Raw genomic sequence first — 23,225 nt, 5'->3', positions numbered from 1 at the left:
CAAGAGGACACCAGTTAAAATGCATGCTGAGCTGTCACTTAGCAAATCTGCTGTGCAAAAACTAAGGAGCATTCACTAAAGTACTATTAGACTGATTTTAAAGAAATAAAAAACAAGTTTTTAGAATTTCACTACTTGTTATTTTCAGACTAGTATTTGTGGGCATGGATGAAACAGTGTTGGCAGGCCATACTGGTGCATTTAGGAAGGGAATAGACAAATTTAGACACAAGTCTTAATAGGTAAATGCTGAAGGTTTTACATAGCTAATCTACTGGGAGGGTTTGGTTTGGGAACAGGCTGAAAAATGTGGACAGGCTTGTGAGCTCTCCTAAATAAAGCTGATTGCTGTTGTAGGAGACAGTTCTGGGCTGCATGGACCTCTGGTTTGAATCAGTGTGGTGGCTCCTGTACTTCTAGTCTGGTTGACTCCTCTCAGAGAGATTCTGTAACAATGAAGTGGTTCAACAGTATGGTTGCACAGACTTCCTGACTTCAGCTCAGCACTTCACATGGTAAATAATTTCTGTTAATGCAATTTAACATTTTCTCAGCTTCTGTGGTTTGTTAGCAAGGAAATAAACTCTGCTTAAGCAGCAAAAATTATCAGCTGCCTGAATAGTTGATGAAACTGTTTCTATACAGTAAAACTTAAAATGCCAGATGTCGTGGTATGGTGTAAGGGTGAGTTTTAACATTAAGGAAGCTGTCCTGAAAACTTGTGTGGTAATCACATTGTGATCTGGTAATGTTTTCTGCTTTCAGTTTTTTGCCTGCAGTGGAGGTTACTGTTGCAATTAAAACAGTGTGCTGGTGAGATCAGAAAGCAACTGCCTTGAGTAAGTTTTAAAGTGGAAAAACTACTTTCTGCCATTCTACAAATGTCATAATGTGCTATGTATACGGTAGTTGTATCCAATTTGACAAAGATGGTGCTAGTAACACTGTTCTAATCTATAGAGTAATGGATGGGCATTTTTAGGAATATAATCTCACCTGCTGCATGGGTAGCTCATTCAAAGAGACTATTCTTTTAAAAATATTCCTGAAATTGTATTTAATATCAAACTTAAAATTGGCAGATTTCAATTACAAAACAGATAAAATACTTAAATGCATAGTTTGAAAACTTTGTCCACATAGTTTGTACATAAAAAAAATATATCCAAATATAGAAGATCTTCTGTATTCTGAAACCTCTAATTGTCTGCTATAGTACATTAAAAACATATACTTATAAATTATACAAATGTACTTAATTTGGGGGAACTTCACTTCTGAGGAAGTTAAACTCAACTGGGAATACTTGTTAGTGTTACCTTAGTGTATTAATGGAGAATCTTTAAAGATGATCAGTGTAAATGCATTCTATATGAGTGATACTGAATCATTATAGATATATTATTTTAGTCTCCTAAAGAACTACTACAAATATTTAGTAGTTGAAAGTACCATAGTAGCTCAGTGCTGGTCACAGCTATTGTTTGGTGTGTTAGTTCTCTGGTTGCCTTTTTTTAAAGGACTACTAATAAATGCCATTCAGCATACTATTTTTGCTGATGTTTGACTGGAATGCATGTATCAGTCTATCATGACGGGTTTTAATAAAACAGACTTCATCCTGGCTTTGTACAACCAGACAGTAGTTAATGTTCCTCTTTTCACTCTGAGATGATTATATGATGAATTTTTTTTCCTTTTATAGTTGCTATTTTGAATTATTGGAAGTTACTGGTTAATCGAAATCTCTGCTTGTCTTTAAAAACCTAGTTAGTCTCTTTATCTTAAACATACGTAATTTTCAGTGTCCATACATGACCAATTTCTTTTTCTCATGGAGTGATTCTTAAAAAATACTATTTTACAGTTTTTAGGCATGCTTTGGTACAATGCTGCTTCTGGTACTTAATTGTAGCTTTCATCCATGTATAGTTTCAAGAATGTATCCATCCTGGAGGAGGCCATCTTGGGTGGTCTTGGGCAAGTGATTTAACTCCTTCCTCTTTTCCCTCTGCTTCAAGAGGATCAAATTTGTGTATGTATATGGCTTGTGAGCACAGATAAGACTTAATTTTGTTGAAGTGTTTTGGTTTTGTTTGTTTTTTTTCCCTGACTCTATAGCCTTGTTACCGTACAGTGAATTTAAAGACTACCTGTTTGCTGGGGACTCGCCAAGTTTAGAGGTTAGGGCAGACTTGGAATGTGTGTGGGGATTTGTAGGTGACTCTTGGTTAAATGGCCTACTACTTTCAGCCTTTCCTGGAAGCTGAAGTTGGAAACGGGGCATTCATGGGGAAAAATGAGGAGTTATCAGGCTTCAGGTTGCAGTGCTAGTGTATCAATCAGTTTTTTTTATAGTCCTTTATAGCAAAAGAAGTTGGGATACTTTGCAAGCAAAACACTGCCAGACTTGTAATGCTTCAAAGAATTAAAGTGAATCTGCATTCAGTTGGCCAGTAAAGATTCTCTTTTGAGATCTGTAAGAGAAAATGACCTTAGCTTTTTTTCTAAATACATATGTGACTTGAATTTAGCTCTGGTGGAATTCTTTACCATCAGGAAGTCATGTTTTTCTTATTGTTTTTAATTCACACAGAGCTACTGACCACTGTAAATATACAATGGGATTATTTGTTGCTGTTTGATTGCAATTCTGTTATGCTAACATTTCAAAGAAGAAATAAACAATGCTACCTTGTAAAGATGGGATTTATTTTCTTCAAACTTTCCTAGCTAAATCTTTGAAACAAGTTTTCCCCTGTGCGTTTGTCCTTTTTCCCCATGTAAATGTTTGAGGAACATCACAGGTGATTGTCTGACAAATACCAATTTAAATGATTACTACTCTAGCTTATATCTGAGCCTCCTGTGTTTCTTAGTCCTCACCATGTAGATAGAGCACATATAACTTTCATGTGCTACAACTCCAATGAGTTGCAGTAGCTGGCTGAGAGTTACATTGCGCGTTTCCTCTTGTGTTTTTTGATGGAAGGCTCCAGAACTGAACTTTCAAAACTAATTTCATTTTCTCTATTGCTGAGTAGAAAAAGCTGTCTGACACTCAGAACATTAAAACAAATGTGTTCATCAAAACATTTTAAGCAGTGAATTATACTGTGTCAGTGCAGGTTCTCCTGACTTAAACCAGGTCTGAACTGAATAGGCCACAGTACCATGTTAATTTTAATGATCTGGATTTGCTGCTTAGAAACCATCTTGAGGTTGGATAAGGAGTTCTGTTACAGACGATACTTTTTTTTTTTTGTCTGAACCCCTGGATATTTTCATGTTATGGCATTTCTGAAGCACTGTTTGTCACAGCTGGAAATTTCCCTAGAGAAGGTGGGAGACCCTGTCTATTTGACATCTGTAACTTCAAGCTTCACCTCAGTGAAGTTCTGGACTGTGGTCTACTTCAAACAGTGAGGGCTTGATATTTTTTTTGTGTATGTCTTTTAAAAAAAAAATTACTTGTGGGGGTAGTAGTGGGACTAGTGATGATGGTAGAGGTTACTTTATTTGGAAGGTGTATGATTGCTAGGTCTTTAAATACTTTTACCTAAGCAGCAGCCATTTTGCTTTCTTGGAATGACTCATGTATAATTAAGTTACTGAGGATTCCAATAGGAACCAAATTGCTTAAAAAATTCAAAATTTCAAACTTCCTTAGTCTTGTATTTTAACAGCTGTGATTTTGAAGGTAGTAATTTTCTGAGGAACCGGGTGGTATTTCTCTTCAAGCACACCTTTGTGCAGACTTGCTCTTTACCTTGCCGCCTTTTTACCATTTAAGAAAAGGAGGAGGAACAGTGGAAATGTGAATGTCTTCTCATGGCATTTGGGGAGCAGCGTGGTAGTGAAGGAAAAGATGGCAGCACTGCAGAGGAAAACTTCTACTCTTCTGCAGCCTTCCCTTGACTGTGGAGGAAGTGTAGACAACTGCTCAGCTTTCTTCACCCCCTAACCCTTTCCCTGCTCCTAATAAATCAGGTCAAACTATTAAATTTCAGTGTGTGCATTTAAGACTATCATTCTTGCAGAATTATTGCTAGCTATTTCAGTTAAGCTAAAGGGAGGAACCTTGGAAGTGCTGAGCAGCATAAGCAGGTATAGCTCTGCATTTTTGGAGGGCTCAAAAGTGTGGTTTGCTGTATGTAACACTTCCCTCAAGCCATCATATGAGAAGAATGGGGTTTCCTCTTCCCTTGGAACTGGAACAGTTTCAGTTACAGGAAGTGAGTTGTAATATATGGTTATTCATTATTTTGGATACTCTTATCTAGAGGAAAGAAACAGGCATTTTATCTGTGAAACCTGGTATCATATGGTTTTAGCTTGTATAATTTCCTGCATGTTGCAACTTCCAAAATGTTTCCTGTGATTGCAGCATTTTATACAGAGCCCCTATTTTAGGATTTTGAGGTAACAGTGCCACCTTTCTCCTGTTGATTGGGATATGGGCCTAAGCTGGGTTTCTTCCCTCTTAGCTACCTATTCACATAAAATTTATGGCAAAGTATTATCTGCAAGACTTCTTCCCTTCTGTCAAAGTTGATCAAAATAGCTCTTCAGGCTCAGAAATTGCTAGCAAATGACAAACAAGTAAAACAAACGTTCTTGTAAAAGCAGGGCAGATGAGCATGGCCTGAAGTATTTAACAGGAATTGGAAGTACACGAGGCCAAAAGATGAGCAGATTCTCTAAAGTATCAAAAATCTCACAGAAACTGTTTTGCAAGGTAATACCTTCCCTCCATCTAGTGAAGTGCCTACTAGAAAAACTCAGGGAAGGTGCATAAGGGAACTGCCTTGGGCTGTGTTTTACTGTTGAAGATCTGTTTTCCATCCTATTGCAGTCTTGAACTGGACTGTGGGTACTTGGAAATCTAACACTGTCTGAATTATCCCCTTACCAGTGTTAATAGGCTACTTGTTTCTCACATCCACAGCCTTTACAAAACAGTAGCTCTGTGTTTGTACTCTCAAGGGAGCTCTTTAGCACTGTTGAGAGGTGCATTTCTTGGGGCCAAAGAAAGGACCCATATGAGGTCTTCTAGTACGATGGAAAGATAAACCTATAGGATCCAAGGTGATGTCTGCAGTAACTTTAAAAAGAGTTAAGATGGCATGGGTAGTGTTATTTTTAATGTTATGCCTCATATTATAACAATATTGAAGACTTGTGTTTTTAATGTCAGTTCTTTTTATCTGACAACTTAATTTAGGTTTTTCTATGACCTTTTATCTCTTGACACTACTTTCAAATAACATTTAAGCTGAGTAATGCAAAGCATTTACTAGTGATGCTGATATAGGCATAAACTTCTAAAAATAAATGACCATAATACTTTTGAAGAAATCAAATAATTCTAAGCAACTTCTAGGGACAATGTCAACCTTTTAGTAGTCCTTCTCAAGTTGGATTTCTGGTAAACACAAGCCACAAAAACACCACTTCATGCAACACTGATATGCAGCTATTTTACTACAAAATGACTACAAATATTTCAACAAAACATAGTAGTCGTCTTAATATCTTGGCATGTAATAAACTATTTTTCCAAGTTCTATGAAAAGTACAAAAAATTTAAGAAACACTGAGTAGGAAATGGTTTTGCGTATTAAAAATAAGAATTCCAGCTCCAAGTTACCCCTTGTTTATGTGCGGACATTGTTTCCTCTTGATTTTGGTGGAAGACTGCCATCTACTGAATTGCTGAAATTGTACCTTAAGTTTTTCATTTGCGGTGGTAATTTTGAGCAAACCTATAAAATAGTCGCTACAACTTTAATAGTGAAATAGTAAGTTTTTCAGTTTCTTTGGTGACTTGCAAAACTAAAAATTATGCCACAGTGGAACCTGAGGAGGCTTAAAATAAATTTGAACACATTGTTCTTAGAAAAACTATATTGCAAAATACTTAGAATAGTGATGTGAGGCTAGTTACTGGTAGCTTATATATGTTTGAATCTAATTTAAAAATCCTGTGTCATTTTCAATGGAGAAGATTTAAGATGTCTCTCTACTTATACCTTTGAGCAGACTTCAGGGAAACTCTTCTGAGGCTTATTTGTTGTATTATGTTTGAATTAAGATTTAGGCACTGCTAGCTGAAACATTTAAAAGGCAACAGCAGCAGTACTGCTTGTGAACATCGCTCTGGCTATTTGGAAGATCTTGCAGCTTGTGACCACCACAAATTTGTGGACAGATTGTCAAGTTGGTAGAGACAGAGAGGTAAACTTGTGTTTACCACCCTGATTTGGCATCTAAGTTTCTACTTTTTGTCTACATGATGGAAGTGTTGGCATTTTAACCTGTGACCCCCTTAACACTTCAGCAAGTGACTTTGCTGGTAAATACTGCAAAAGGCTTCATAAGCAAAAAAATTAATAAGAAAAAAAAAATGCCTGCATCACTCTTGATAAAACTCCTAGTGATAACTAAACTTTCTCCAAAGGTTGTTTGGAAGAGGAGGTTATTTCGATCATAGGTGCAAAGCAAAATGGTGTGTAAAACAGAAGGCTGGATTTAAGCCTTATCCACAAGTTAAGTGGTGACAGATTATGTCCAGGGGGAAGAGCTAATATCAGTGCTGAGAGGTAGACCACAGCAAAATCTGAGGGAGAAATTCATACATGTGACCAACTTAAACTTAAGGTAGTCCTTAAGAGCTTTTCCTCATCGAGACCTTCCAGCATTCTGTTGATAGTGGTTTTAGTTCTGCTTTAGTTGCCTGCTTTTTATTGCAGTTTTTCTCAAAGCAAGTAAGTAAACATGGGTATATGAAGAGTGATAAATTGAATGGCAAAGGTGAAGAATGGGGCAAAACCTGGTTTGGTTTGGGATAAGAAAAGAGTTAAAAGGGGTTAATAGTTAATTTGAGAAATAAGACATTGGTGCCAAAAGGAGAGATGATGTGAGAATAACAAGTTCTGTAAAAGGAGAGAAATATTAACTGAGTGATAGCAGAGGACCGGAGAGGGGAGAAACAGTGTAGCTTATGTAAGTCTTAATAGTGCCTGTGGTCTTATTCTACATAACCCCAAAATGATGTAAAGTTCTTTTTATCTGGGGATATGTATGTATCTCCAAAATGATGTAAAGGGTTAATGAGATATAAGTGAAACTGGGACTCAGCAGGCTACGCTGCCACACAGTTTGCAGGGAGGGGGTTGAAGTATGGGCTTGTATTTGAACAAAGTTGAGATGGAATGACTGGTGATTACAGTTAGTGTTTTCTGTTGTGAATATCCAGTAGTCAGTGACTTGAAAATAACTGAAGAGGACTAGCAGGCAAGAATTAAGGGAGGTATTTTAGATCATGCTCTGTGAATGAAGAAAGACTTCTGACCACACGAAGAATTACTTTTCAGTCAGAAACCAGTATTGATGGACAAAAATTGATTGGGCAAGGATTGGCTATGTTCTTTGAAAATGTTAAATTGTCCTTCTTATTAGATACTATCTATAGTTCTTTACCTATTTAGTTTAATTTATGAAACCATATATAAATTCACTTAACATCTAGTTCAGAACATTGCATTTGTTAATGCTGCTGTGGGCAATGTCTGAACAAAATATTTGGATTCTGGGATGAGTCGTCATTCTTACTCCAAGTGTTCCTCAGTTCTAGGAGCATAGAATGCCCATGCCCTTAGTCTTGGCTAAGGAGCTATGGACATGAGAGGAAAAGCCTGGTTAATTATTAATACTATGGTACAGTATGTGCTACCAGAAGGATGTATGAGGTAGGATATCTGTAATAACATGTTAAAATTTGACATTAAAATTGAACTGGTTTAGATGGATGACAGATGAGCAGGATTGGAAGCATGCAACAGAATACAAAGATTTTTGCCTCTGAATTTTGATTAAGATCTTTCAAAATACATAATTTCCTGGGTTTACTCTTCTGTATAGTCATTAAAAAAAATCTGCATCTTCTGTAGTCAGAGGAACTGTTATGTTGATGTATTAGTAGCAATTTCCAACTCTTTCCCCTTGTATTATACCATTCTCCTTCCCTTCCATCCCACCCAAAAAAGTGCTGATTAGTCACCTTTTTGCAGTGTTAGTACTGAAATACAGCTTTTAGTCTAAAAGTAGTAGAACCTGGATCAGAAAACAAAGTGAATAAAATCAAGGAAAGCCTGCAGCCTTGTTAGTGTTTTGAAAATACTATGTTGCTCAGTCTAAATTGATGTTTTTACCTCTTCATTTAACAGCATGCTTCGCTGTCTGTGAATTGTGCATATAGAAACTTACAATTAAAAACAATTTTATTTCTTGTTTGATTTTAAAACACAGATTTCTAATCCTGTTTGCATTTGTACTACTTAATTACATCTTGTTCTAATGAACGATTGCCTCTCACTGGCAGCTATGAGAAAATTCTACCAAATACAGCCTTTACAAAAAATATTCTGGCACTTTTTGAAGCTGTCTGGGAAATACTGTATTTGTGCATGTTTATGTAAGCAACTTTGATATCTAAGATATACTTTGCTAGCTATTATCATTGGAAAATGGATCAGATATTAATACTGCTCACTATACATTCCTTTCTTACCAGTTTCTATGCAAATTAGTTGAATAAGTGCTTAATTTTAAAATGCATACTAATTTATGCAAAAAAAGTGGTTTTGTGCTTTAAAATTGCTGCAACTTACTGTATACATAAATTAGTTAATGAACTTTAACTGATATCTACATACTTCGGTATTTCTCAGAATAGACCTTTTTCACCCTATCAATCTAAGATTTTATGTTAATTTTGAATCAGTTGGCTTCTGATACTTAAAGGAGCTGAGCATTGTTTTATAGACAAAGTGAATACTTTATTTATGCATACTTACATTTATGCAGTAACTAATGTTATTGGTAGCTGGTTTGAAAGTTGAGAAATTCAACTTCCCGGCAGTTGTGGAATTTCTAAAGCTGCAGTAGGGGACAGCAGGAGCAGTTTGCTGTAAGCTGTTATGCTAATAAGATAATTGTAGTAAGTTCTAACAGCAACTGTATAAATAACCTACCTATTGTTATCCCCTTCCCTGCCCCTGCAACAGGAAAAGGACAAATTATGTGCTGCCCCCTTCCTTAGGAAAGTACGAACTCTTATGAGTGTCAGGAGATGTAAAAACTGCTGAACTCCAATGGTACTAAATAATTTCATGATAATGAATCTCAGATACTTTTTTGGGCAAACATAGTATCTGAATGCAGCTTCTTAGCCTTCATTGTTATTTAAAAAAGAAAACACTGCACAGTCAATACTACTGTGCTCTCAAAAGTATTTGGGAACTTTGTGTAATGTTAAGCTTCCTGGAAAATGAGAAAAACAGTGCATTTGCCAATATTCTGGCACGTAAACGATCTCTTCCAATTTATCTTCCTGTCTTTCCCCCCAACCTTCTCTATGAGAAAGGAAGACCTTTGGGAGAAACCTTTCGGTAACTTTTCAGGACTGAGATCCTATCCTCTTCACCTCTGAGGTGCCTTGCATTCTCATCCTTATGACTAACAGAAAAGCTGAATGTAGATTTTTATTTTTTTTTTCTTAATTGCCTGGAAGGTGTAGCTCTTTACTCTAGGGACACTTGATTTGGTTTCAAAGTATAATATGTAATGTTGATATTTTTTTTTTCTGTCCAAGTAATGAGGTCAGACTGTATTTAGAATTAGCTCATTTGCAAGTGCTATATTCGTGTGAAAGTTGCAGCCAGTGTCTTCTGACTGTCAGTATCTGATGTCTTCCTTTTCCTTATTGTATTTCTTACTGTCAGTTTTCTTGCCTTCTCGCCCTCCTTAGCTGGCAGGAGAGTGCATCACGATAGTCCAGCTGGAATTCCCACAGTAAATTGTTACCAGTGATTTGATAGTATTTCCATCTGATGAACTTCAATCTCAGGGTTTTAAAACCCTAGTTTGTTTTTGCTTGGTGCTGTTAATTACATATAGGAAAGTAGATCTGAAGTGTTAACAAATATTAATGTATACTTTTGCAAACATAAATACTGAGACATGGGGAGGAATAAAAGACCTGATTAGCCCAGTGATATAAACCCAGGATGCTATGCAGGCCTAAAGCTTTAAAAGGAAACTATAATCCTGAAGTTGTTGGAAAACAGTGATATGATACCGTATCAGGATTGGTACAAAGTCTAATACTCTCCCCAAAGTATTTTGTGGATTTTTATTTTATCCTATTTGGTAATACATGAATATGAAAGGTCAAAGTTAGTTTTGGAGGCAGTGTTGACTAGTACTTTCGGACTTTTAAAATAACTCTCTTGCTAAATAGCTGTGTGTCTTGATAGATAGTTCTTTATGAGATTGTTTCTTTGAGACATCATGCTTTTGTATGTGCAGGTAATAGTTACTGATGAGGTCAAGGTGTAGGTAAGATTGAGAAACAGGAAAGTTGTGTGAAGCTGTTCTTTTACTGCTTTAGTCCTGCTTAGATGTATCACCAGGTAGGACTTTATGGTACTCTGTAACCTGATGTAAAGTAAGTTTTTGGCTTTTATCTGTTGTTTGATTATATCCAGACTTGGCAATGGTGAGTAATACCAGACAAACTTTTACTCTTTATTTATAAAAATGATACTTGGAAATCTCACCAGCATTATGTGGGGTTTTTTTCTAAGTTATAATAATTCTTGTGGCCCACAATCGAAGTCCATACAAAAGTGTCTGTGAAGTGATGGTTTTGCTGCCTATAAAAATAATTCAGGGTCTGATTAAGTAAAGTGGAAAACTGCTACATAGCAATGACTGTAGTAAAATATACAGGTATAATGTGCAGTCCTGAAGAACTATACACAACAGACTGGTGTACGTAAGAATATTGTGAGTTATCTACTGCCCTTAGTGTTTTGTATGTAATTCAGATCAGTGATATGTGTTGTCCTCTAGTTGGAATTCTGGGTTTTTGTCAAAACTGTCAAATGTTTAAATACTCTGAGGTGTTACAGCTACAGATTTGAGAAACATCTAGGAATGCATTTTAAAAGGTACTGCAGTTTCAGATTTGTCTTAAAAATCTTGAGATATTGTAACAGTGGCAAATCTGATACAGGAACATGGTCCATATCTTGTGCTGTACTATCAAAACTTTATAGCAGTGTAATGACGTGAAGATGCAAGTGTCTGTGTGGTGATAGTTTGGAAGGTGATTTACAATATAAACGTGACTCTGTATACATAACTGACTTATGCTAGGGATTGAATTGATAGTTACACATGGGTCAAGCACAGGTAAGAACCCAATATTCCCTAGGTCTACTTAGAGTAACTTAAGAATTTAAAAAAAGGACTGCTCTTCTGAAGCTTTCATAAATGTTCTGGAATTAGTTTTCTCTTTCAAAATGTGACTTCTAAGGGCAGATGTGCACTGAGTTGCTCCTATGTAAATAAGCTATAAATAATAGTAATTTTTAAAAATAGTATTTTGTGGAGAGAACTAGGATATTACTAACAAAGTGCTTTAATTCTGCCTGGGAAAAAAAAAAGTGTAACCTTAGGTGTGAACCTTGTTTAGAAGAAAAGTACCTTTTGCAACTGTTGCCTTTTCTCACAAATCAAAGTGAAATCAGTTTCACTATGCAATATTAAATTAGCATGATACTGTGCTTTTCTTATGTATGACCTGCACTTCTAGCAGTTAGAAAAAGCCATAGCTTTTGTCTGTAACTTACTTTTTCAAAAAACATGCAGTCAAGACAACAAAATACTAGTGTTTTCCTGGGTTAATTTCCTAATGGCAGTGGGGGACACAGCAGCAACATTCAAAGGTACAGCTGAAAAGCTATTAATTCATCTAATTTGTTAGTATTTGGAGTAGGGGATGAAGCAAGAATAGTAGGAAGAAATGCTTGGAAGTGAAGGAGGAAGGATGGGTCTTTGATTAGAAAACTGCTCACAGCAGACTGTTTCCTCTAGAGCTACCCGAGGTCTTAGAGAGTTTTTCCTGCCTACAAAATTAAAATGCTTTGCTTATCTTGTCATTATTCATTATAATGTTTGCCTGTTTTGAGAACTACTATGTGGCACTACTTAGTACAGTGAGCTTTCTTGCCTTAGGCACATATATGCAACTATAGAACTTAAAACTGCCTTCTCTGGGATGCTGCCTGTTTTGTGTGGTTGAGAAATGCTTAATATGTACTGAAAGGGGCATGTATCATTATCCTTCTACACTCAGTATTTAAGTGACATGCTTTTTCGACTTGGCATACGCTGCAAAACTGGGAGGCTTTGCATTGCTTTAGAAAAGAAGATTAATGCTGGTTAGGAGGATGATATTAATTTGAGATGAATAATTTTAGCTACTAGGTGAAGAAGTGATGACACAGTTCTTGGGTAAAGGAACTAAAGGGGGCTAGCTGCAAGGACTATTTTTATTATATTGATAACTGTAAGCACCGTAAAAGAGGCCAAACTCTTTTTTTTTTTTTTTTTTTTGTTCAGATCTGCATGTGAGGCTTCTGCTAATTTGTCAAAAAAAAAACCCCAACCACTTGCTCTGAATGTTTAAAGCTTGTGTAAGCTTATGCCCAGTACTGTGTACTTAAGGATCTCTGGAGAGAGAACCGATTGAGGTGTGGAAAAAGCAAAAGGATTTTTTTGTTTTCTTAAAGAAACGGTCAAATATTCTTAATACCGAAACTTCTACTGATAAAGTATTAACAGTGCTTCCAGAAATATTTGCATCAGAAGTGCCTAAAGAAAATATTTGAGGGATAGAATCTGAAGATTGGAGTAACTTTGAGGAATCCATATTTTTTTTATTTTTCTGGGTCACATTCCCCTTGTTTTGAGGTGAGGTAGCTGTAAAGCCTCAATTCCAGATAATCTCTGAGTGGGTGAACGAACAAGAGTTACATTTAATTATGTTGGAAGCTGGTGATCAGGGGAGGAGTTGAGGAAATAGTCTTTTGGTAGAAAACAACCTGTGTCTGTGCAGATAAATAACAAGTTTTAAAATTCAGTTCCTGTAAACATCTGAATTTCACTTTAAGAAACTGCTTTTTTGTTTGTTTCTGCAAAGAGTTATTAATTCAAGTGAATGCTGAAGCTTGAGCCAAGGCTGAAGGAAATCTGCTCTGAAACTTCTGGTGTTGCTTGTAGGGATGTTTTCCCCAATCTGGCAATTTGTGTAGTCAGTCCACAGTTAATACAAAAGCAACATTTTACATTAAAAGTATTTTGAGTTTGTGTAGGAAGGTATCATGGGGATGATTCTGTGCCCCCACCCCCCAGCTTTAAGCTCTCTCTTTAAGTTTTATTAATTTCTAGTGTATACTGAGAGAACAAGTTGTACGTTATGTTCCTTGTTTTGCATATATATATCCTTGGAATTATCTCCTTTCTTCCAAAAACTAAGATGCCTTTTTAAAGTGAGAGGTGTTCAGCTTTTTGGCAACTCCAGAGACTGTGGACATATAATGATGAAGTACTGTCTGCTTTGTTTAATTTATCTGGACTTGTGTTGTTTCTGCTCTGTCTTCTAGAGGATGGAGAATTTTCTTAATATTGGAAGGAGGGGGCTAACCACATTTTGAAATACAGAATCTTTGCAGCTAATAAATGAACAGAGTATGGGGAATTGAAAGAATCTGTGTTGCTGCTGCTTCAGTTTGATATTTATTATGGAAGTATAGGACTGATTTTTGTGTGAGAGGGCAAAATAAACAAGCTTTTGCTATTTTATAGCTGGTGTGAATCAAGGAAGTCTTGAAACAGATCTGGGATATCTGTGCTACATAATTTCCTATTGACTCCGTATTTTGGCTACTGATCTTTTTATCTCTGTCACAGCAGGCTTTTTTTCTAACATGCTTTGCATTATTCAGCTCTCCTTTCATCTGTAACAAGTGTTTAAAAAGGAGAGAAAGCTCCTTTAGTACTTGAAATGTGGTCTTTTGATTATGATGCTTATTTAGATTAACTTGCCTGTATACTAGCTCTGATATTTAACAATACTAAACTGCTTCATTATTCTGTTGTGTTCTCATTGATGAGGAATCCCTTATTGTTAAGTTAAGCAGTTCCACATAACTTTTGTATTCCGTGTGGATAATGATGGGCCTTTTAACTTCTCTGTGTTACTTATATTGTTTATAAATGTTTTTTTTCTGGTCATCACTTGGATCTATGTGGTTGAGTGCAGTAGTTAGAAGCAGGATGTTAACCTGTTTGAATGTTGATTATTTAGTTGAATTAGTGATAATGACAATGTTGTTTATGATGTTTAGTGGTTGTTCTTTTTTCTGTTTTCCATACAACAATTATTCCTTAACGGTACCAATTTTAGCTTTGGTCGTCCAGGAGTTGAATGCTACTGCCAACATGACAGTGGAGCTGCAGTAATCCAGCTTCAGTTCCTGATTAATGAGGTTGGTAAAATGGTGTACATATTCCATAATTCAGAGAAGATAGAGGGTTTTCTTCAGTTTCTCATTAAGCAAGCATCAAAATCAGGTAACACAAGTGGCTCTTAGCATCAATGGCAAGCAGTCACACCAATTATAAATTAACTTTTTAATTTCAGAAAATGTTTGACTGCTGAAAATCTCTCTCTCTAGAGTATTCTTTTGCTATAAGCAATAACTTTTATCCTAGGAATATTTATTCATATCATTGAATGTTATGTCATGAGGTAATAAAGTCTGTTTTCAATAGTACTAGCAGTTTTAGTAAGTAGTTGATTTTATATTGATAGAGTTACTGTTTTAGACATGATCTGAGCAATGATCCCTCAGTAATTTCAAGTGTGTTTCTAGGGGTGTAGCAGCTGAGATGTGACAGTAGAGCTGTTCTTGAGCTAGCTGGGGCCAGATTTGTAGGGGAACTTTAGCTCAGAGGATTGAAGTCAAACCTCACTGGCTTTGTCAGCGCATGAATATTAGCAGTTGAGTTCATTGCTTAATTTCCCTGTGGAGGTGGAACGGTGTGCACACAGGAAAAAGCTTCTCCTTTGCCATCACCCTTCACTATAGCACTGAATCAAATGTGATTGAGCTGAATGACATGGGATCACATCAGCTGTCGTTACTAGTACTTAGAAATTATCTGTGCTGTGGTGTTGATGCATGTGCTTAGAAATACTTTTTCATCCTGGCAGCAGATATGTAATATTTCCACTATGCTGATGAAATGTACTGTTACTAGGGTTATGAAAATAAGTTGACTACAACTTTCTTTCTCATAGGGAGCTCTTGTGAGTGCCTTGGCTGATGATACCTTACACCTATGGAATTTACGTCAGAAGAGACCTGCTATACTTCATTCGCTCAAATTTAACCGAGAACGGTAGGGATTGGATTATTATTGCTTTGCCCCTTACCATCACACTGTCTTGTTTTAAGATCAGGTTTATTAATACAGTCCAATTAATAACTTGTTAAATAACTGAAACTGGTTTATATTGGGTTTGAGTTGCAGGCTGTTAGAACGCAAGATACTTGAGTGAACACACCAGTGACCTAAAGTGAGATGACTTTTCTATCACTTTGCATATTGCATTGCTGAATGTCAGATTTCCCATATTTAAAATGTAGAGGGATGGAAGGCTTGCAATGTGTGTCTCCAAAGGAATTTTTGAATAAGAGAAAGTGTGTGTGTATGTGCACCAAGATGTCAGGAAAACTTGTTCAATTTTAACTGGAAGTTTTTCTCCCCTTGATAAATTGGACTTCCACAGTTAGAGCTCCTGTGTGTATCAAAGCAGCTGAAAACAATGTGAACTTTGACTAACAGTCTTGAGACTCAAGTAACAGTGTTGTAAGCAAGCTAGGGAGACATTTTAGATTAGACTTCTAAAAGTCAGTTGATTGACCTTCTGCAAAAAGTGTGTCCTCTTTTATGTACTAAATAACAAGTAGTCCTTCCCTCTAGGAAAGTAGCCCTTCCTTTCCAGTATGCGTAAAGTCTCAACTGGCACACTATGCCTGCTTTTGAGCAGCATGCTTCAGAAATGGGCTGCCTGGGGAGCTCAAAGGATATTAGCAAGAACACAGAATCTGTGACTTGTACTGCTGAAGATGGCAGGAAGCAGTAAGTTTTAAGTAATGGGTAGCAATAGAAAGCAGTAAGTTAAATATCCATGTAAAACCTTCTAACGTAAGGTAACTACATACAAAGTAGTAAATAGATTGCTGGTGGGTTATGGAGTAACATCGTGGTTTTAAAGAGCAGGTTATAAACAAATTTGTTAGGAATAACATAAATGCAGATTACTGTGGTTTTTGGATAGAGGACCAAGTGATTCCAAGACACCTTTGAGGTTGTTACTGTGAATCATGGTGCATAAACTTTTTACCAGGGCCTGCAGGGATAGGAGTAATGGTTTTCAACTGAAAGAGGATAGGTTTAGATTGCATATGTGGAAGCAACTCTTAACTGTGAGGGTGGTGAGGCGCTGGAACAGGTTGCCCAGAGCAGCTGTGGATGCCCCATCCCTGGGAGTGTTCAAGGCCAGGCTGGATGGGGCTTTGAGCAACCTCGTCTAGTGGAGGGTGTCCCTGCCCATGGCAGGCATGTTAGACTAGATGGTCTTTAAAGGCCCCTTCAAACCCAAATCTTTCTGTGATTCTAAACTATTGTGCACAAAATAGACAGCTCTGACAGCAAAATTCTCTGCCCCAATGGAGTGACAGTATTCCTTTATGCAGCATAAAATCAAACAGAGAAATGCAATTTACAGCCTCTAGTTTAACAACTGTCTGGCTATTAGGAGATGCGGTGGTGTATACAAAGCAAATTTTCTCTCTCTCCCTTCTCCAATCTCTTAAATGACTCTTCTCTTACCTGTAGCACCTACTTGTGTCAATAAAAAAATTCAAGTCTAGTTTCAGGCGGCAAATCTGGACACTGGCTTCTAACTAATGCTTCAAAATAGATATCTAAGGAGGTGATTCTGATTGTGTGCAAATCTGTTGCAAGCTGGTTTACTCTTAGATGTATGGATATCTTTGGTTAGACAATGTGGAAATTATAAACTATCCTTTTTCTCTAAATGTGGTGATCTCCCTAGAAAAACCTGTCACAGTTGAAGTGTGTGTACTCTTACCAGAAAGAGGAGCAGGGGTGGAAAGGAGTCTAGGTCACTCATTCACTTCAGTAGTTGTATTTGCTGTTAACTTTGGACAGAGTACTGATTTTTCCAGGCAACCCTGTGCCTTGCTAAAATAGAGAATGAGAGCACCATAGTTACCAAGAGTGGTGAAAGTATAGTTTGAGACAAAGTCTTATTCTTCTAGTAATTTTAATCTTAAAGTATGCATTATAATAGCATGTACAAGTTGCCAGAACACTTAAGATCCCAGAACCATGCATTGTCTTAGCCACTTACTAAGTCATGCTGGGTATGGTTAACTGTTTCCAAATATTCTGGGTTTTTTTGACTAGTGTATAAAATAAAGCTTTATAAAACAAAGTGTAATCTCACTACTGGGGAATTATTGTGAATGATCTTTAGAGAATTGCACAAATGCACTGTTCAATAATTCTAAATAGGTGTCTTAATTCCAAAGAACTCAGTGTTATAATCAAACCTATTAGATATAATCGTTACATGAATATGAAGTAAATGGGCTTTGCTTAGGTCAGTTTGTATATTAACTACCGAGTCTGAGAAGAGTGTTCATGAATAAAACTGGGTCGTCTTAATTCACAAGCACCAAGTTGTTAGGTACTTACTTAATAATCTTTTAAATAATTAATGTTGTGGGATTAAGATTTGCTCATCAGGATAACTAACCTCTCAAACAGGAATTATTTTAAATATTAAATACTACAGCAGAACATTGTAGCAATATATTTTCTAATGATACTTTAATTTGCCAGCTTGTATAGGGATTTTTAATATCTTGGAAATGTTTGGGTAAGAGAATAGGTAAGTTAACAAACTGGAAAAAATGTCCTTGGAGGGGAAACAAAGCTAAATCTTACTACATGGCTGAAACAACTATTCCAGTTACATCAGTATTTGCTCTAGGACACTGTAGATGCCAAGATTTAAAATTATATACATGATTGGGAGTATTTGAAAGTGTGTTGACATTGCAGAAAAGCAGTACTTGTGTCCTGTTTAATAGGAGTTGAGCTCAACACGTCATAGGCCAATTTTATTCACATTTTGTTTACAAATTGGAGTTTAATATGTAAGGATTAGATGTGAACTAGAAAGTTGTATCATGGAAAGCTAAGTGTAGCAGTTAGCTACCCAGGTTAAACGATATTCTAGTCTTGAAAACCTCTTCTTGAACTATGTTTAAAAAAAAAAAAGGTAAGACTGACTTGTTAAAGAATTCTATGTTCTCCTGGCACAACCTTTTACCAATTCCCGGCTTTGAGCCACATGCAAGAATTACTGCCCAATATTTAACAATGTAATTTCTAGGTTGCTTGATTTTTCTCCTCTTGGCAATCTAGTTAGGCTAGCTTGCTTTCAGGCCTGTTTTGAACATCTTTAAAACAAGGAATAAAACAAGTACATAGCTTGTTTATAAATGCTTGTGTGTTACGTATTTTGTATACTTAACCGAAAATTGAATTACCTGTAAATTAATTGAGGATGCAGTCTCTAGTGTATGACTGGAAAGCATTGTGGATTATTGCTTTTCTACTTGTGAATCTCAAGAACAGGGAACGATGAGAAAGCTACTTTTTCATTTAAAATTTTATGCCCATTACAGACTTCATTCTGAGCTGTGGAGAATGTCTTTATTGGGTAACTTGCAGCATTTTAGATTTGAGCAAAACACTTCTTCAAAAGTAGTGGCCAAGAGACTTCAAAGATGCTGCTTTCTGTTGAATCTTTATATGAATTGAGTATCTGCAGATAAGAAACTGTCCATTTAATAGGTACTTAGCTCTTGACTGCCTTTTGTACCAGTGATAATTACTAATTTGAAGCAAGTCTTCTGAACCAGTGATCGAAGTTTCTGATTTATAATAAATCTGAAATTACTGGCAGATGTCAGAAGCGCAGTGCAAAAGAAGCTAGTTTTGCAAGTTTTCCAGGCTTTTGTTTCTGTTGCATTTGTGTAGGTTTTGTAGCTGTTTCATGTTCTAGTTAACAAACAAAAGTTAGGATATACTAAACCAATGTCATACTAAGCTTGTCCACTGTTCTTTGATTGTGGGAAGTGGAGAGGCCAGGAAAAAATGCATAATGATGCTTACATGGAGGTGGTCGCTTTTGTGACTTGTCATGCAAGTTAAAAGTGTATAAGTAGTACTACTTTGCAGAACGCACCATTCAGTGTCTGAACTTATTTAACATCCTAGGTTTTGTACTACTTTGAAAATTTCTTCAGTGAAGCACAATGTAGTTTCTTTGTCATCTACATACTGTTTACATGAGGGAGCAACTGGAATATATTGTGCTCTTCCTTGAGGTAGATGCAGAACAAGTGGAGACCTTATAAGTAAAGATTAAGGGGCAGACAAAGATGTTGGACACTTTTGTGTGTAGCTGTGGGAGTTTGTGTGTAGATGTTGTAGCTGTGGGAGTTTGCTACAGGACACCTGATCAGGAAGAGGAAGTCAATGAGGCCTTCTACAGACAACTGAAGGTGGCCTCACAACCATAGGCCCTGGTTCTCCTGGGGGACGTCAACCACCCTCACATCTGCTGGAAAGACAACATAGCCAGGCACACATAGTCCAGGAGGTTCTGGCAGAGCACAGATGATAACTTTTAGATGAAGATGGTGGAGGAGCCAACGAGGTGCGGTGTGCTGCTGGACCTCATAGCAACAAAGGACTGACTGGGGCTGTGAAGGTTTGGGGCAGCCTTGTCTGCTGTGGCCAGAGATGGTGGAGTTCAGGATCATGCATATAGGAAGCAGGGCCATAAGTAGGACTGCAACCCTGGACTTCAGGAGAGCTAACTTTGGCCTCTTCAAGGACCCACTTGGAGAAATCCCATGGGTTAGGGCTCTGGAAGGTAGCAGGGTCCAAGATAGCTGGCTAACATTCAAACACCACTTCTCCCAGATCAATATGTGTGCATCCCTGTGAGTAAGAAATCAAACAATGGGCAAGAGGCCTGCATGGATGAGCAAGGAGCTTCTGGCTAAAGTCAAGCAGAAGGAAGTTTCCACGAGATGTGGAAAAAGAGGCAGGCCACTTGGGAGGAATATGGGGATGCGGTCAGAACATGCAGGGATGCGACGAGGGAGGCTTAGGTCTGTTTGGAATTAAATCTAGCAAGGGACGTCAAGGACAACAAGAAGGGCTTCTTGAGGTACATCAGTAGGAAAAGGATGACTAGGGAAAATGCAGGCCTGCTGATGAACTAAGTAGGTGCCTTGTGATGAAGGATGCAGACAGAGCAGGCAGAGTTACTGAGCACCGCCTTTGCTTCAGTTTTCACTGCCAGGGCCAGCCTCAGAAATCCCAGACCCTGGAGGCAAGAGAGGAAGTCTGGAGAAGAAAAGACTTTCCATTGGTCAGGGAAGATCAGCTTAGAGATCACTTAGGCAAACCTGATACCCCAAATCCATGGGGCCCGATGGGATACACTGCAGAGTGCTGAGGGAGCTGGCAGATGTTACTGCTAAGCTCCTCTCCATCATCTTTGAAAGGTCATGGAGGACAGGAGAGGTGCCCGAGGACTGCACAAAAGCCAGTGTCACTCCAGTCTTCACAAAGGGCAAGAAGAAGGACCCAGGAAACTACAGGCCGGTCAACCTTACCTCCAGCCCTGGAAGGGTGATGGAACAGCTCATCCTGGAGATCCATCTTGAAGCATGTGGAAGAAAAGAAGATTATCAGTAGTCAACATGGATTCACCAAGGTGAAATCGTGCCTGAACAACCTAAAAGCCTACTATGATGCAGTGACTGGCTGGGTAGATGAGGAGAGAGCGGAGGATGTTGTGTGCCTTGACCTCGCAAGGCTTTTGGCACTGTCTGCCATAACATCCTCAGAGGGAAGCCCAGGCAGTGTGGGTTGGATGAGTGGACAGCGAGGTGGGTTGAGAACTGGCTGAACGGCAGAGCTCAGGGGGCTGTGACCAGCGGCGCAGTCAGGCTGGAGGCCTGTGGCCAGCGGTGTGCCCCAGGGGTCAGTGCTGGGTCCAGTCCTGTCCAGCTTATCCACCAGTGCCCTGGGTGCAGGGACAGAGCGCACCCTCCGCAAGGCTGCTGGTGGGACAGACCTGGCAGGAGCGGCTGATACAGCAGAGGCTGCGCGGCCCTTCAGCGAGACCTGGGCAGGCTGGAGAGCTGGGCAGAGAGGAGCCTAATGCAGTTCAACAAAGGCGAGTGTGGGGTCCTGCAGCTGGGGAGGAACAGCCCCCTGCACCAGTACAGGCTGGGGCTGACCTGCTGGAAGGCAGCTCTGTGCAGAAGGACCTGGGAGCCCTGGTGGACAGCAAGTTGCCCACGAGCCAGCACTGTGCCCTGGTGGCCAAGGCCAGTGGGATCCTGGGGGGCGTGAGGAGGAGCATGGCCAGCAGGCCGAGGGAGGTGATCCTCCCCCTCTGCTCTGCCCCGGTGAGGCCCCATCTGGAGTGCTGCGTCCCCTGCTGGGCTGCCCAGTTCAAGAGAGACAGGGAGCTACTGGAGAGGGTGCAGCAGAGGGTCCAGAGGCGGTGAGGGGGCTGGAGCATCTCCCTTGTGAGGAAAGGCTGAGAGAGCTGGGCCTGTTCAGCCTGGAGAAGAGAAGGCTGAGAGGGATCTTATCAATGTGTACAGATCTCTGAAGGGTGGATGTCAAGAGGATGGGGCCAGGCTCTTCAGTAGAGCCTAGCAACAGGACAAGGGGCAACAGGCACAAACTGCAACACATGAAGTTCCATCTGAATATGAGGGAAAACTTCTTTGAGGGCAAGAGATCACTGGCACAGGCTGCCCAGAGAGGCTGTGGAGTCTCCTTCTCAGGAGACATTCCAGACCTGCCTGAACACAATCCTGTGCAACCTGCTGTAGGAGAACCTGCTTTAGCAGGGGGGTTGGCGTAGGTTATCTCCAGAGGTCCCTTAAAGACTTCGCCATTCTGTGATACCTGTATAAATATCCTACACATAGTAAAACTGTTGTGTTCACATGTAATGCAAGCCTTATGTCAGACTTGGTTTGACTTAGTAGTATTAGGCTAGAGTAACTTTGAAATAAGCATAGTTAACACCTCGTTAGAGTAAATATTTGAAAGCATGTTGAGAGAGGTACTCAGTGTGGCATTAGTTTTCTTGCCATGCAGGAAGTATTAAACTTTGTGCTGATCTAAGATGTGAAAAGTCATATAGACATCACTGATGAGCCAGGGACTTCCACAGAACCCATTTGAGAGGGTGAAGTGACAAACTTGACTTAAAATAAAAGGTGTGGGATGACAAATTTGAATCTCCTTTGATGCAAACCAAACCCCAAACCAATCAGCTTTACGTGTATGAAAAATTGTTTAATTACCTTTTGTGTGATATTTTGCATCCTTCTGGAGCTGAGATTCCCTGTTTTAATGCCAAAAAAATAGTTTACTTGCTTTGTGACTTAGCATAAAGACAAGAACCAGAATCATAGCATAAAAATAGAACTGAGTGTTTAGCGAGTGCTTTGCATATTGATCAATGAATGCATTGATAAGTTTAATTTTTAATATGTCAACTTTTGTGCTGTGGGTTTTAAATGGTTTTTCTCAGCATGAAACTGCAAAATTCAGAGTTACAAAACTATTCTTTAAGTATCTCTCGTTTTGTATGGTGCTGTAAACAGCAACTTTAGCATTATGTTCAAAACACACTCTGCCTACAGTGAGTGAAAAATCCCATTTGTATTTACTTCTTATTAATAAAAAGGCTTTGAAATCTTATGACACATACCTTACCTGGTTAGATATTTTAACTTTGTACCCAGCCTGTGTATTAGCAGATATTACTTGTGGGAGGATTTTTCCTTCCACCTCACTGAATGTATAAACTGACCAATTCTGCCACTTTGTGGATAGCAGAAGGACATGCAGCTTTTCCTGTCTGAGAGAGCAGGTGATGATAGACGTTGTTTGTGGGGGTTTTTTCTTCCCCTTTCTTTGTATCAATATCACTCTTTCACTTCCATTCTGAGGGCTCTTTTTTCTCCCCTGTGCCCTGTGTGTTTTGGGATAGGATTGTAGTGTAACAGGAGGATTACAGATATGCATCCAAACAACAGGTCTGAGAAGTTAAGTATTTGGAGTCTTTGCAGAGTCAATGATTTACCAAATACAAGCTAATA

The 23,225-nt window shown here is 38.5% G+C and overlaps 1 protein-coding gene and 1 long non-coding RNA gene across 14 annotated transcripts in view; both read left to right on the top strand.

Moving 5' to 3' along the window:
- Positions 1–23,225, top strand: part of STXBP5 (syntaxin binding protein 5) — a 114,410-nt gene that overhangs the window by 17,052 nt on the left and 74,133 nt on the right. For all 13 annotated transcript variants that reach the window (XM_037390873.1, XM_037390872.1, XM_037390876.1 and 10 more), the window contains 2 exons: positions 14,318–14,399; positions 15,215–15,315. In XM_037390873.1, coding sequence (XP_037246770.1) covers positions 14,318–14,399; positions 15,215–15,315 — 183 coding nt within the window. The remainder of the gene's footprint in view (positions 1–14,317; positions 14,400–15,214; positions 15,316–23,225) is intronic.
- Positions 15–2,705, top strand: LOC119149556. Its single transcript, XR_005104749.1, has 3 exons — positions 15–515; positions 766–839; positions 1,933–2,705. It is a non-coding gene; the product is annotated as an uncharacterized LOC119149556 (long non-coding RNA).

Source organism: Falco rusticolus, chromosome 6, assembly GCF_015220075.1.
Source record: "Falco rusticolus isolate bFalRus1 chromosome 6, bFalRus1.pri, whole genome shotgun sequence".
NCBI classification, from domain to species: domain Eukaryota; kingdom Metazoa; phylum Chordata; class Aves; order Falconiformes; family Falconidae; genus Falco; species Falco rusticolus.
This window is presented reverse-complemented; position numbering and strand designations above follow the sequence as displayed.